General features: G+C 41.9%; 1 protein-coding gene across 1 annotated transcript in view; it reads right to left on the reverse strand.

Moving 5' to 3' along the window:
* The window catches only part of LOC146616599 (tomoregulin-2-like), a 140,034-nt gene that overhangs the window by 80,757 nt on the left and 43,383 nt on the right, over positions 1 to 15,894 (reverse strand). Inside the window, exon 3 of the mRNA XM_085374617.1 lies at positions 5,421 to 5,550. Coding sequence (XP_085230743.1) covers positions 5,421 to 5,550 — 130 coding nt within the window. The remainder of the gene's footprint in view (positions 1 to 5,420; positions 5,551 to 15,894) is intronic.

The raw sequence follows: 15,894 nt of genomic DNA on the forward strand, positions 1-15,894 counted from the left end.
TCATACAGGAATACAACAAGAACAAGGTGGCAACCAGGTGATTCGAATCGCTCTTTACAAAAAGACACATCTCAGGTGAGTTGTGCTTAATGGTGGAACTTGAGTCAGACTGAACTGTCTGTGTTATTTGCCAGTCTTCCTTCACCATCATGTCTGAGAATGATTGCAATCAGTCTGAACGGGACTGGGATTGTTTGGAGACAGGCTGCCTCTTGTCTCTGATATCATCTTGTGATCGAAAGTGGTCGCCCACAGTTCAACCATCAATGGCAAGGAGATCGACGTCCCACTTTTACTCTAGTGTGACTGATTTATCAGGCCACCAGAAACGTACGATCAGACCAATTCTATTGTTTATTCATGTCTCATTGATATTAAATGGGCAATGGTTGTAAACATTGACACCAACAGAAACTCTGTCTGCTAAGAAAATCTTGTGATATGACTGAAAGTTCCAGAAAACAAACAAACATCTATAGAGGTGAAGCTGTTTCCCCCCCCAAAAAATAACATTACTTTATCTTTTATTTTTCTCCAGCAGTCTGGTGCATGATATCTCTCACCTCAGCAAGGGAAACAAGTATTGGTGCCAGCGACTTGACATATATCCATTATAGAGTGTACTGTTGCCGCTAATGGGATTTCTGAGGATGGAAATGGAAAGGAGGACAGGGAGAAGCTGCGAGAGGAACAGAACGGGAGGAGAAAAAAGAAGGCTTCGCTGCAGTGGATGTACGGTTAGATAGCTGCCGCTCTTGAATTCTTTACTCTCAGTATCGCTCGTATTATATTCACAGCATTTTAACATATTCACTGCTGAAGTGATTTTAAAGCTGAAAGTATCAACAAAATGCAAGAGAGCAGAGAGAAACTATCCAGAAGCAGCTGCCTACCATGCTTTATCACATGAAAAGCAATCATATAGGAAGACGTGTCTTGGTGAGGGAAGTAGCTAAATTAATTTTAATAGGCATTTCACATGGGAGGCCCCCCGCAAAGCCTTACATTGAAAAACTGCTTTTTAAAACATTATATCTTTAGTACAGTAAGTGAGCTAACGTTTCGCTTACATTTAGACATTTAGTCTCAAAGCGCGGTAAATACACTTATATTGATGGCGAAGACTTCAGGACAAAAACTATCAAGGGGAAAGCAGATGAGACAAAGTTAGCGGCCATGATGGAATTACCCCATAACAGGAGGTCCAGTGAGACTGGGTTTTCTGAGTCCCAGTTCCTAGAGTGTGCCAAAGGCCACTGTAACTGCTCTGGAGGCACATGCAGAAAAAAACATCTGGGTAAAAAATGTTTTTTTTCCTTGGCTCAAAATGGGCCTTTGGGGTGTGACTATTTATTTAAGCATAAGTGGTTCACTTACAGGAACTTAAAGGAAAGAGGCTGTATTACCTTAATTAAAAATGTTTATTTAACTGGAAATAGAAAGAACAAGACTAAAGTGGCAGAACTGAGCTTCCTCTGAAGGGTGTCTGTGCTCAGTCTTAGAGATGGGATGAGGAGCCTAGTCATTAGCAACAGGCTCAGAGCAGAGTCGCTGCTCCTTTGCATTGAAAGGAACCAGTCGGGGTGGTTCAGGTGATGGAGACTCGTGGGCAGACCCTGGAGAGTTAATGTCTCACAGCTGGCTCGGAAACATCTCTCCTCCTTGGGCGAGCTGAAATCTTTGCTTAGACAGCTGCCACCATGACCTGGACTCAAATGAGCAGTGGAAAATTGGATGGCTGGATGTTTGAGTAAATAGAAGCCCAAAATGTTCAGTATGCAGGATTAACCCTCATCTCTCAACTCAGTCTGAATTTAGTCTCTGCAGAATAAAAGTTCTGACCAGGATATGAACTCAAATGCAGGTAGATCATACCCGCTTTCCTTTTATTTGTTCTTAAAATCTTAATATCCCAAGACAGCTGGCCAACCACGCCACTATTTTTAAAAAAAACAAAGATAAGGCTCTCCACTCAGCCTGTGTGCTTTCACTAATTATATTTGTCTTTTATTTTAGTCTCTGAGCCGCTGCTGTATAAATGGAATAGATTTTAATTTCTGTGAAATTTTGTTTTAATTTATTTGTTTGTCTCAAGCGCTCGCTGCATCATTTTAAATTACATTCTTCCTTTTTACTGCCTCCTGCTTAATTTATCTGTTTTCTTCATCCACATGGAACAACAAATGACACCAGAAATGCTTCAAGTCCCAGACAAAAAATGTAAGTTTGAGAGTGAAAGCGTAGCAAATGTCATACCACTTTATTTGGGTGAAATAAAGAAGAGATTTTGTAATAAGTTTCAGTTATTTCTTTCAGTGACCACTTACAAAATTATATATGCTTTTTTTACCAGATTTAGCTGCTAGCTAATTTGTCAATTATGGAAAAATGAGCCGCATCTGCCTCAATATCTGACCTTACTGAGCTTTTTTCTGATTAGATTTTGGCTTTAGTCACTAGTTTTAAATGTTATTAAGTGGAACATCATATTCTTTGTGTAAATTATGCTCTGATTTAGAGTAAAACATAACTGATTAAGTCCCTAGATAGATTAAACTGCTATCCTTGTTTTTTAGTCATATCCACCCCCAAAAAACTACACATGCCTTTACAAGTTGTCTGTGAAGGTTCTCAGTCATCCAGGTCATCACAGTCCAAGGAGCTCATCCGAGAAGCTACTTCAGTTCTACGGTCAAATGGTGGAGAATCCCAGATTTGACCTCAGGAAATCACATGATAGGGGTGTGGCTATGTTTCACAATGAGCTCACCTGAAACCCTGGCTGATTGTGAACCATACCTGTTTTCACACCTTGGCTCGTGTGATTAGGTAGAGGATCATTAGGGAGTCCATTGTCCCTATTGGGGGACACTTCCACAGGGCTTAAATCAGGGACTCACCACCATTTGACCCTAGAACTGAAGAAGCTTCTCGGATGAGAGGTGAAACGTCTTCAAGCCATTTAAAGAAGTCCAGACACTTTTCTTTCGAAGCTCCTTAGAATGCCTTTTCAAGCTGACCAATGAAGTTATTGTCACTATTTCCATCTTTTACATACAGTTTAGAATAAAATTTGACTTCTCCAGTCTTTACTTTCTCAGACACCCCCTATTTGTTTACTGGGACCTTGTTCTGGACCGACATGAGAACAAAGCATACATAAAAACAAAACACAAAATACCGAAGGGAAGAATATAAAACCACTGTTCTGCTCTATTAGTAGTCTGCACAGCAACAAAATCCTTGTGTGAATGGTGAATTGTGTCCTCAAAAGTACTGCATGTTGCGTGGAAGAAAAGAGTCCTTATCTCTTTCTATTTCAAAAGATACGGAAATTCATATCAGACACCCTGGCTTACAACCATCACATGTCTTGAAAAGAGGACCTCATACACAAGCAACAAACAAGCAATTTAGAGAGCGGACCTGGGGAATTTCATGTGACCGTGCACAGCCCTACTTACTGGCACACTGACACCACTGCTCTTACGGCACAAACATTTCCACCTCGGTCTCAAAGTTTCCTCTGCTGAGCTGTGCCCATTCAAGGGGACCTTTAATGGACTTGTGCCGACTTTCTGTCAGCGAGGTTAACTGAGTCAGCAACTGCTCAACTTGAGCCAGCAATACTATCTTGGCTTAAGCAATGATTCACACATGCCTAACAGCAGCCAGCATCACATTGCCAGTGGATTCACTCATTCACAACTAAGCACATTATTCAGAACATGACTCACTAATTGATAGAATCCTCAGTAGGCGTTGCTGCTTTTCCTTCAAGTTTATGCTCATCTATATAAATTTGTCATCATAGGATAAAACGCGTTGCTCTGGCCAAAGCTAATTTTACATATTCTGATAAAATGTGCATGTGAAGAACAATTTTACAGACTCAACATGCAGTTTAATTCATCATTAAATCAGACTGCAGTGTTTTCATTCATATGATACATAAAAAAAAAAGTGTGTATTTCAAGTGAAACCACTGGCCCAGGGCGTTAAATAGCTGATTATTGCAGGAGAATGATTTTTCACTGCTTCCATTGAGAGAGTTAATATGGCATTTTTAGACCTTGCATGTGCGCAGGTCTATAATTCACGTTCATTCAGTGGACTGGTATCCTCACAAATAGCAGTGCACGCTCTAAGCACCAATACTGGTCTCTACATCATGGCTAATGAAGTGCCTGACCTTTTCCAAATGAAGACACCCACTCAGCAGCTTAAACACCAAACGATAATCCCAGTTATGTCTGATAATTATGCCAAGCACTTTTACTTTTCAGTCAGTGGAAGGGAATACACTGGACATGATGTATATAACATGATGCCAAAGCTGAAAGAGGAGCGTTTTTAATGCAGCATTTATGCGTCGGAAACTAGCCCTCGATGACCAGAATCATTCAAATGAATAGCTATTTCTATCTATTCGCTGTCAGTCAACATGACTGTTAGTCCGGCCATTCTCCTTTGAGCTCCTCCGAGCTCAGACACACGGCTGCTTCTGAGGATAGAGACGTCACTCAAATCTCACGTTTAATGTGGATTCTCTGTAACGTCAGCATGCTAACGTGTTCACAATGACAACTTGCTGAGGCAGATACTTTTTATCACAGTATGGCTAACAAGCAGTGTAGCTATACAGCACAGTGAGGTTGATGTGAATAGGTTTAGTACTGTTACAGTCCCTCAACGTAGTATTAAATGATTCTCTTAAAGCTACAGAAAGTACTCCTAATAACATTTAACAGAAAAAAAAGTGTTAAAAAAAGGAAACGGCCATCAAGATGATGTGTGATTCAGTGATTTCATTTTCTGCTTTGTTGAGCATGCCTCGTAGCAACAGCATTACAGTAACTACCTATGACAATTTGGCCAATGCATTCTATGGCTTTTGACATTTATTTAAACATTACGTAACGAAAGGTCAAAGCTGTCGAGATTTCTTTTGCTTCTTGTTAAACACACCTAATTTTTAATAAACTGTAATTTAAAAAAGGCCTTGTGGCCAAATGCTGTGTTCATTTTCTTGAGAGATGGTGCCGTGCTTGTGATGAAATCATTTTTTTGCGCTTCTCACATTTTCATTACGCAGTTTTTGTAACTCCTTTGAAATAAAAGATCCGCTGGTAATTACTGCATCCCAGCTACTGGATGCAGATTAAAATATTGATGAGAGTAATAAGGAAACATGAAATCTATGCTGCTGCATATAAAACGTTAAAATTCATGTGGAATTGCATTTTCAGCTTTATATTTGCTGTTGCTGAATCTCATATGCATGCTTACAGATAGCCGTGTAACCTCTTGAATATTTTAAATCCAAACACGGCTGCTTGCGCATGTGTTCAGTGTGCTGGTATCAGAACTCCTCTGTTGTGTGTGTTTGTGTGTAGGCACCATAAGGTAAATGTACATACCAGCAGGACAGTCGCCTTCTGACACAATAAGCACTTCAGACTGCTGCTTGCAGGCATCCCTGCGCAGGAAGCACTCGTTCTGGTAGTTCTTATTGTTGGAGCCACACACAGGCACATAGTCATTGTTGCACTGCAGAGAGGAGAGAAGAAAACAGGTAAGAAAAGGAGCATGTAAAAGAGACAAGGTTAAACTAAAGTGATATAGTGAGTCTGTGTCCTCAAGTAAACACTTGAGCCTTCAGAATTCTGCAGGGAAGCCACTGCCTTCAATTTCCAATTTGAATACGCTTCAATCTCAGCACTGAAAAGAATGACATGTATGGAAACGCCACCAAATACATAACCCGCTTGGCAGAGCAATAAAATACCAGAACTTTAAAGCAACAGCTGATGCCTACATCGCTCACATTGCACATTTATGGAGCGACCAACAGCACTGAGCAGACCACTGCTGAACAGCACAAACAGGAAAAAAGATCTGCTTTTAAATCCAATACTTCAAAAAGCCTGATGATCAAGTTGGAATACTTTTCTTTAATTCCAGCGTTCTCCTTTGTTAAACTCACTAAGTTCTTCAGTATTTCGGTTAAGGGGTTTTGGCGCACCTATATACTGAAAGCTTCTTGTACAAGGACAAACCATAGCAGGTTCATTGTTAGCTAAGAAATGAAATTGAGATTTCCATGAAAACAGTGCAAATCTCCACTTTGTTCTTACCCAACGTGGTACAGTCAGATAATATTATAAGAATCTTCTGCTTCCTGTTCGAAATTATAAGCAGATTACAAATTGGCCACACCAGCTTGAGAAACTAGCCATTGTTACCAATGTCAAGTTAAAGAGACAGTGGAGTATGCTCTGACGTATGTAAGGATACATGAATAAAAATGAATGGTTATCCAGGTTGTTGAAAGAAGCTGGCGTATTTAAAAGAGTGTGACTCAATTGGAAAAAAACAGCATTCATTGTTATTACTTGAAGAAAGTGAAAAAATTGAGAAAACGTCAAACAGCACAGAACTAGTGCCCTCAAGAGTTTAAGTAACAGAAACATCTTGACATCCCCTGCTCCTCAACACTGGTTTTCTGTCCACATCTGCTTAAGCCGAGTAGCAAAGTGCGGCGTCAGATGCACGTAAGATAAACTCAAGTGAGATGGGTGGAAGGAAGAAAAAACCCTGCCCAGAAGAACTCAGCAGGAGTGAATTCATAGTATGTACAGCATGTTAACCAGCTAAACTGCTTAGGATAGAGTGTATTCACAAAGCTAAAAAAAACTCATTTTCAGTGTAACATTTCTATACTCCTTCACCATTGCTAGAATTACGATTAAGCACCAGAAACCTAACCATGCAGTACCCTTTTTAAGGGAAATTAACCCCAATTAACCTTAAATATATCTGCCTCACATTAGCGAGATCATACGGTGTTTGAAGTTCTTTAAGACTGCCTGATGAAGATATACCAGTGCTGATTCTAACCGTGATACCTGAAAAAATTAAAGCTGGCACATTGTAGCGGATTATAGGATATTACAGTACAAGCACCAGTCTAGTCACAGCTACAGTCACATGTTCCAGTTTACTGTAACTCACTTCCCTTTCATTAACTACTAAACTGCTCTCACTTCACGGGTGACTAAAGAAAGGTAACGTCATTCACTTTCCTGTTGCCGTGGTGACTTCATTCGCTCACTTTGAGACAACACAAACCCCAAAGTCAGCTGAGATCCTCACACTCATGCTTTTTTATATAAAAGTTAATATGCTGCACAGTCCTTAATGTCCTTTTTATACTTTTTACTCTGATTTGAATGAGCCATCTGTGGCTGCCACCAACACCACCTTGCACCTACTCCATTCACACCCCTGCATTAAACCTCAAGATTAACAAAACATGGTAACAAATAAGGCTAAGAATGACTTTGTCTCGTTGACTAGCTTTTGTATTATTAGGTATTCTTTCTGCCATGATCATCGTCTATTGAAAATCTGAAACTGCCCTTGAATCAAAGCATATTATGCTTTGTTCACACTTTGTCCAACAGGAAAAAATGCAAATGGTAATTTACCAGCGCAGAAAAGGAGTAGGTGAGCTAAAATCTTATCACACATCGCACATCTGGCAGATTGTCATTCTACAAACTAATTCAAAAATCGGTCAAACTTCAGTCCAGCGTAGGTGTTAAAAAACAAGAAGCGAAAAGAAAGAATAGCTTGGCACGTCCTCCTCTGAATTGTGTTTAATTATGAGCGGATGCGCACATCAAATCAGTACAAGTCTAAAAACAACTAGCACCATGGATTTTGTTAATAGATTATATTCACACTGCAGACTTCTGAAAAGCTGCACACCTCTTGTTGCTCCACTGGAGCAGTAGGAGGTTAAGTGACTTGCTCAAGGGCACTCAGCAAAATAGCTACTACGGTACATGAGAACATTACTCATTCATTTTCCTCACATGGTTTGTTGGCTATGGAGTAAGTCAAGATTTTTCAGATGACTGATGGCACTGGAGGGTCGAGTCTTAGTTTTCATTTTTTTGGCTGTAGAGGAGAGATATGCATTTGATTTGACATCGATTCACTGCTGCCGCACTGTAGGAATAACAAACGTGATTATTCAATTGAAAAATATTACCCACTATTCCCTGGGAAGAAGGAACAGCTATCAGAAGGTCCAGAGAAATTGTTGCTCGGTAGTCACAGCCCGTAACCTGATTAAATATAAAAGTGCTGAAAAATGGGGAACGTGTGAAAATGTGTTCCTGCTGGGTGTGACATCGCAAGGACAAGAGGCTCACTGGATATTCCCCACAGGGATGAACCTAAGGAGCTCACGGCTCTTTGTCTCCACTTCTTTTTTTTTACTCTAAGTCTCTAATGGATTGCTCTGAAATCTGTTTTCTCATAGCTAAATCATCTCTGTGCCCTCACGGATCGCTGCATGGTTTTCACAAATGGACATATTGTAGACGCAGACAGGCATTAACAACATATTCAAGTACGTCTGTGTTTATGGTCACATGTCAAGCCAACTTTGTAAAAGCTTAGTGTTGGAGAAAAATAATATTTTTATCCTCTTCCTTCCTTCCAGTAAAAAAAACCCATTTAGTCTAATATTGGTTGAAGCAAGACACTTGAAGCTCTGACTTTTTCACTCGTTCCTCTTCACACCTGTCCATTAGCACAATATTTTTCCGCTGCTAGTTACAGTGGTTCGCTTTAGCAGGTGGTTAACAAAAAAGGGGTCAACAGCAAGATGTCGTGGTGTGCTAAGCTGCCAGCTTTTGACACTTGTTATATGCTCCATTGCATATTCTAATTTTTAGAAGGAGTAGGTCTTCGAGATCTGGAAAACAGCAAATCGCAGGCGAGAAAAAGCCATATTTTTCCACTTTTCCATATCAGGGTTATGGCGGTGCCTGTCCCAGTTGTTACAGGGCAGGAGACAGGGTCCACCCTGGATAGGTCAACAAGCCATCGCAGGGCTAACACATGGAGACCGACAACTATTTACAGCCAATTTAACTAACTTGCATGTTTTTGGACTGCAGGAGGAAGCCAGACACTCTGGGACAACATGCAAACTACATATTGAATTGCTCGGCCTGGATACAAAGCTAGCTAGTGCTACTGCTGACTAGCTATGTTAGCTAGGTGCATCCCTAGATTGGGGCAACTGTGGCTCAAGGAGCAGAGTACTCTACTAGTTGGAAGTTTGGTGGTTTCTTTCAGCCCACATACTGAAGTGAAAGAAAACCCCAAATTCCTGCTGATGCAACTATTGTGTGAGTGTGGCAGAATAAGAGAATAGTATAAATGTATATTTGTGAATGGGTGAATGTGACTAGCATTTAAAATGTCTCTGAATGTTCAGTTAGAGGAGAAAAGTGTCATATAAGTACCACATCATTTACCATGTGTGCATCATCTGAGTGCATACTTCTTGGATAGTCTTTCAGTACAATAAATTATGTGTCATTATACATCAGATCATTACATTGGAAATGATTCAAAACAACACAAATATAAATAAAAAGGCCCTGCTAGCAGGTTAAGCATCAAAGACTGATCGAAAACAGGCATTCCTTTAGAAAACTATAACTCTGAACCTTATAGTGTTTTTTAAATCAGTTGTCATGATCAATGAAATTATTTTTGTATGAGGTTACATGATGTTTAGTTCTCCTGTAAAGTTGAGATACTTGTGAGTTAACACAAGCATCTCACTTCTGAAGCCAGCCTCAAGTGGCCATTTCTGGAAATGCGACTGAATTAATTTTCCTCTTTATTGCTTAGTACAGCATCAGTAGAACGAGGTCTGAACATTGTCAGAACTTGTGCTTTATTATATTTAGCGCACAACAGGACACTCTTCATGTCGCCTGTGTACTCAACTAGAGAGAAACTCCCATTAGCTTAGGTAAGGGGCGGTGATTATGCTCACTGGGAATTCCCCAGACAATTGCCTCCATGGATTTTATGCAGACTTTGTACTAAGAAACTGGCACAAGAGTAGAGTAAAGTAGAGTGTGAGATCTGATTTAGCTGATTCTCTCTACCTTGCAGTGTTTGGAGCTTTAACTTAACTTAGCATTTTTGACGCCCTTCAGCTTCATCTGACCCACCCGGGCAAATATTAACCAATCAAACCTGCATTCTAGTAGCTACAGGCTAAGATGATGTTCACACTTAATCAGGCATGTGAGTTGGTTGAAAATGGCTGCCAAAGTGAATTGATTTTGAAATACCATAATCGACTCTTAAAACAGTATGAACCAGAAAAAGTGACCTTGTTCAAAAGCTTTTAGACTTTAGACTAACAACATTAGTGGCCTCTGTACTGAAAACATGCTAAAGATGAGCAGAGAGAGCACCCAGGAGAGAAACTTGGCTGCCCCACGCTTTACCACATGTATGAGTTTAGCTGTTTGGGGACAAAGCAGAAAGGATTCAGCGAGTCTGTTATTTAGGGGGCTTAATTGTGAAAGGCCTGAAAGGACCAGAAAAACAGCACGAGGGCATAAACTGCATTTCAGATTAAGCTAACTAAGTGTGAAGGACAATTGATACACACATACCCATCTGATACCCACAAGGAAAAGAGCAAAAAATAACCATCCATTCAGGAAACCAGAAGGATGATAATGATCAAGTGTGAACACTTTTTAACAAGCTGGGGGAAAGAAGATGGCAGAAAGCACACAAAACACAGTAAAAGGGGGGAGTATAGTAGGGAAAGTGAAGCTGCACACTGGCTTCTGATCAAAGGGATTGGAATGCAGGAAGGAAAGAGGCTGTAGAAAAGACGATAGGCAAAAAAGATGGGTGAAATTGGGCTAACGGGGAGAAAGAGTCAGTGGAAATGGATGAGGCTGAGACAGGAGGAGACTGAGGGGTAATGAAAGAAAAGTAAAAATACAGAAATGAGATGCAGACGGCCAGAAAGGGAGAGGCAAAGACAGGGCTCTGGCTCAACAAACTTGGCACGATAAAAAAGAACCACAGCGCCTGAAGAAACCGAGGCATACACGGAAAAAAGGGAACATCATGAAATATAAAAGAAAGAGGAGAAGAAATGGGGACACAGACTGAGAGAAGGAGAAGGATAAAAAAATCCCCTCAAAGGCGACCGAGAGAGAATGAAAAAAATGGCAAGCCCACAAAGGCGCTTGGAATAGCTTACTGCAGGGCCTGCGCTGCTTTTGCCATCCACTATCACTCCCCTCTGCCTAACCCCCCCACCACCAGCAGCACCACTCTCACACTCTCTCCCATCTGGCTTGGGTTGTCCTTAACCTGGGGACTCTCACTTCATGCCAGGCGTGATGCAACCGAAGGGAAAGCTGCCCGGCAGAACCCTGCGGGCGTCTTTTAAGAGTGCCTTCTTTCCCGTGAAAACTCCCTCAACCCATCTCTTGATCTTCTTCAGTATTTGGCTCTCACCCCCGTGGAAAGGAGAGAAGTGATGAGAGGATGGGGCGAGGATTTAAAACCTCACTCTCTCTAAGAGGAGATGCAAGACGGAGGCTGCAGCTGTGTGCAAATTAAAAGTCTCACCCAAAAAAATACTCAAGTGTTGGCTTAGAGGAGCGTGTTACTGGTCCCTTACAGCATGTTGGATCGGATCTCTTGTGTTTTAGGTGAGGCGGACCATATGTAAGACAGCCAGGGAGCAGAAATAGATTGCCAAACATAAAGTAAGACATTCGGGAAAAGATGTGAAACGTTCGACTTCTTCATCTTGGTTGAATCTTTCAACTTTTCCTCAGCTATTCTTGTTGGAAAAAAGAAATGTTGACGCTCATCTGCCAACTTCTTTTTATTCTTCTGGGACTTCTCTTGAAGTGACAGCGAGGCAGGGAGTGAGCTAAGGTTACTGGTTTCAAACTTTTTCCTGACTCGTATTTCTCCACACGGCACTTCTTTAAGCAGCGCATGACCGCATCGGAGACAAAGGCATCCTTGTTGTAGCCCTTGTCAGAGCCCTGCAGCTTTGATCCTTTAATGTGTTGATAACAAGCAGCGTGTGACGTTAGCAGTCTGCAAATATAAGCTGTCAGCTGTTGCACTTAACTCTATGCCAGGCAAGATTACTGTCAGCGGAATGGAAATGAAAAAAACCAAAAACAACCAAAAAAACAAGACAAAGGTGTCAGAAAAGTCTGCGATGTGCGCTTGAAAAACAGCACCATCGAAGGGAAGATTGTGGAGGAGGAAAAACGATGCGATTATGTTAATGAGATTGGGTGAACGAGACAGAAGGTGAGAAAATTTGATCCTCTGCAATTCTCTGCAGACAGAGAAGTGGGGGCCAGTGGCCAGAGCCATATGGCGCAGCCTTATGTGCCCGCTGGCTCAAGTTTTGCAGAAGTCGCAGACGCTGCCCCACGGCTCCACTTTGACAAAACCCGGACAGTTGTGTGGCGTCTTGACAGAAAATACCACGACAGACGAGGTGCTAATGGTTCTGTTTACGTGTGTGAGAGAATATGGGATGGGAACGGCTTATTGACAGGAAAGGTGGAAGACAACCACACGGGTGAACTTAAATGCATTTGATGATACATATAGCTCTTCAGAGTTACATTTGCAGCATGTGATCCAGCATGTATGCATACATGTAGACCAGTCTCTAATCTTCCACTTCATATCATTTGCACCCGTTCTGCATTTTGTCACAGTAAATCTAATTTCCACAAACCTCCTGCAGGGGTTGCTGTGGTTCTGCCTAGCCTTAGCCCTCCTCATTTGAGTTTGAAATGCTAAGCTTTGGGACTGCAGCCAGGACCTGTTGTCTCCCTACCTGCCTGGGATCCTGCACAGACACACATACACAGGCAAAGCAACCAATGCATCCACTATCGGAGCACTTTGTACTAAAAAAAAAAAAAAGCATCTGCTCCTTACCAGGTCACAACACACAACCTAGCAAAACAAGCAGAACCATCATCATTCATCCTGTGCCTCGATAACAGCTCCCAGTGTTCACTTCACCATACATCCGACATAACTGCTGGCTGACAGGGGTGGAAAAAAGACAGGTGGTGGTGGGAGGAGGAGGGGGTGAGAGGAGCAGGCACAATACGGAGTTAAAAAGCAGGAAGTGAATGTGGAGAAGAGAATGGAGGAAGAAAGGAAGGACAAATAGTGTAAGAGATGTGGATGATAGGGCGATAGCAATGATTGCAATTAAAGAACGAGGAGGACAGTGTGCGGGAGTGGCGAGGGATACGCATAAGTGAAACCACACGAGAGCAAACCACGCGAGTGGGAGACAAAGGAGAGGAGAGATACAAAGTGAAGGCGGGTGCACGCATCAGTGCGTGACTATGTAGCAGAGGGAAGGAGCGTGCCAATTTGAGGGGTAGAGCTCTGCAAAACGCAACAAGAACAAACATGACAGGATATCAGCATCAATAAGTGAGAAAACAAATGACACATCCATCCGTCCAGCAGAGCCCCCCCTCCGCCTGAACCCTGCTATCTCCGCATTCTGAAAAATGATCTTCATTACGGGCAAAAATTAGTCCCACATTGCAAATCTAACGAACTAACGCATTTGTCGGTCACACAGTTACATTCTGATGATTAGTGGAAGTCCAAGTTGAGGCAAAATGAAAGATTTTTCCCACTAATGCACTCATTTACATGTTGGAAATACACTTTTCTCTTGCTAGGCTGGAGCTTATCCTAGCTGTGATAAGGTGAAAGGTAAGGTACACCACGAGCAGAACACCGGTCCATCACAGGGCTATTATGTTCTCATTACATATACATATACATATACACATATACACATATACATATATACATATATATATACATATATACATATATATATACATATATACATATATATATATACATATATATATACATATATACATATATATATATACATATATACATATATACATATATATATATATACATATATATACATACATATATACATATATACATATATATATATACATATATACATATATACATATATACATATATACATATATATACATACATATATACATATACATATATATACACATATACATATACATATATACATATACATATATATATACATATATACATATACATATATATATATATACATACATATATATATATATACATACATACATACATACATATATATATATATATATATATATATATATATATATATATATATATATATATATATATATCCAACTACCGACCAATAACCTGCCTCAGTACTACATGGAAGCTCCTGTCAGGCATCATATCGGCTAAGATGAACAGGCACATGGGTCAATACATGAGCGGGACACAGAAAGGAATTGGCAAGAATACCAGAGGTGCAAAACACCAGCTACTGGTAGACAGAACAATCAGCCGAGACTGCAAGACCAGACTGACCAACCTGTGCACTGCCTGGATTGAGTACAAGAAGGCCTATGACTCAATGCCCCACAGCTGGATACTGGAATGCCTAGAATTGTACAAGATCAATGGGACCCTAAGAGCCTTCATCAGGAACTCAATGGGGATGTGGCGTACAACACTAGAGGCCAACTCCAAGCCCATAGCACAAGTCACCATCAAGTGCGGGATCTACCAAGGAGATGCTCTGTCCCCACTGCTGTTCTGCATAGGCCTGAACCCCCTCAGTGAGATCATTAACAAGACTGGCTACGGATACCGACTACGGAACGGAGCAGTTGTCAGCCACCTCCTGTACATGGATGACATCAAGCTGTATGCCAAGAGTGAACGAGACATCGATTCACTGATCCACACTACCAGGCTATACAGCAATGACATTGGAATGTCGTTCGGACTGGAGAAGTGTAGTCGGATGGTAACAAAGAGAGGGAAGGTAGTCAGAACTGAGGGGATTGAACTACCAGAAGGCAACATTGCAGACATAGAGGACAGTTACAAGTACTTGGGGATCCCACAGGCGAATGGGAACCATGAAGAGGCCGCTAGAAAGGCTGCAACCACCAAGTACCTGCAGAGGGTCAGGCAAGTCCTGAGGAGTCAGCTGAATGGTAAGAACAAGATCCGGGCCATCAACACATACGCCCTGCCCGTGATCAGGTACCCTGCTGGGGTAATAGGCTGGCCAAAGGAGGAGATAGAAGCCACTGACATAAAGACAAGAAAGCTCCTGACCATGCATGGAGGGTTTCACCCCAAGTCCAGCACCCTGAGGCTGTACGCTAAGCGGAAGGAAGGGGGCCGGGGACTGGTGAGTGTCAGCACCACAGTCCAGGATGAGACAAGGAACATCCAAGAATACATTGGGAAGATGGCCCCAACTGACCGAGTGCTCAGTGAATACCTCAGGCAGCAGAAACCCAAGAAAGAGGAGGGAGACGAGGAACCATCATGGAAGGACAGGCCCCTGCACGGTATGTACCACCGGCAGATAGAGGAGGTGGCTGATATCCAGAAATCCTACCAGTGGCTGGACAAAGCTGGACTGAAAGACAGCACAGAGGCACTAATCATGGCAGCACAAGAACAAGCTCTGAGTACAAGATCCATAGAGGCTGGGGTCTATCACACCAGGCAAGACCCCAGGTGCAGGCTGTGTAAAGATGCCCCAGAGACAATCCAGCACATAACAGCAGGGTGCAAGATGCTAGCAGGCAAGGCATACATGGAACGCCATAACCAAGTGGCCGGCATAGTGTACAGGAACATCTGTGCCGAGTATAACCTAGAAGTCCCGAGGTCAAAATGGGAGATGCCCCCAAGGGTGGTGGAGAATGACCGAGCTAAGATCCTGTGGGACTTCCAGATACAGACGGACAAAATGGTGGTGGCTAACCAACCGGACATAGTGGTGGTAGACAAACAGAAGAAGACGGCCGTAGTGATCGATGTAGCGGTTCCGAATGACAGCAATATCAGGAAGAAGGAACACGAGAAGCTGGAGAAATACCAAGGGCTCAGAGAAGAGCTCGAGAGGATGTG

This window comes from Diplotaxodon limnothrissa, linkage group LG16, assembly GCF_057381915.1.
Source record: "Diplotaxodon limnothrissa isolate DT_005_m linkage group LG16, D_limnothrissa_male_GT1.1, whole genome shotgun sequence".
Classification (NCBI taxonomy): Eukaryota; Metazoa; Chordata; class Actinopteri; order Cichliformes; family Cichlidae; genus Diplotaxodon; species Diplotaxodon limnothrissa.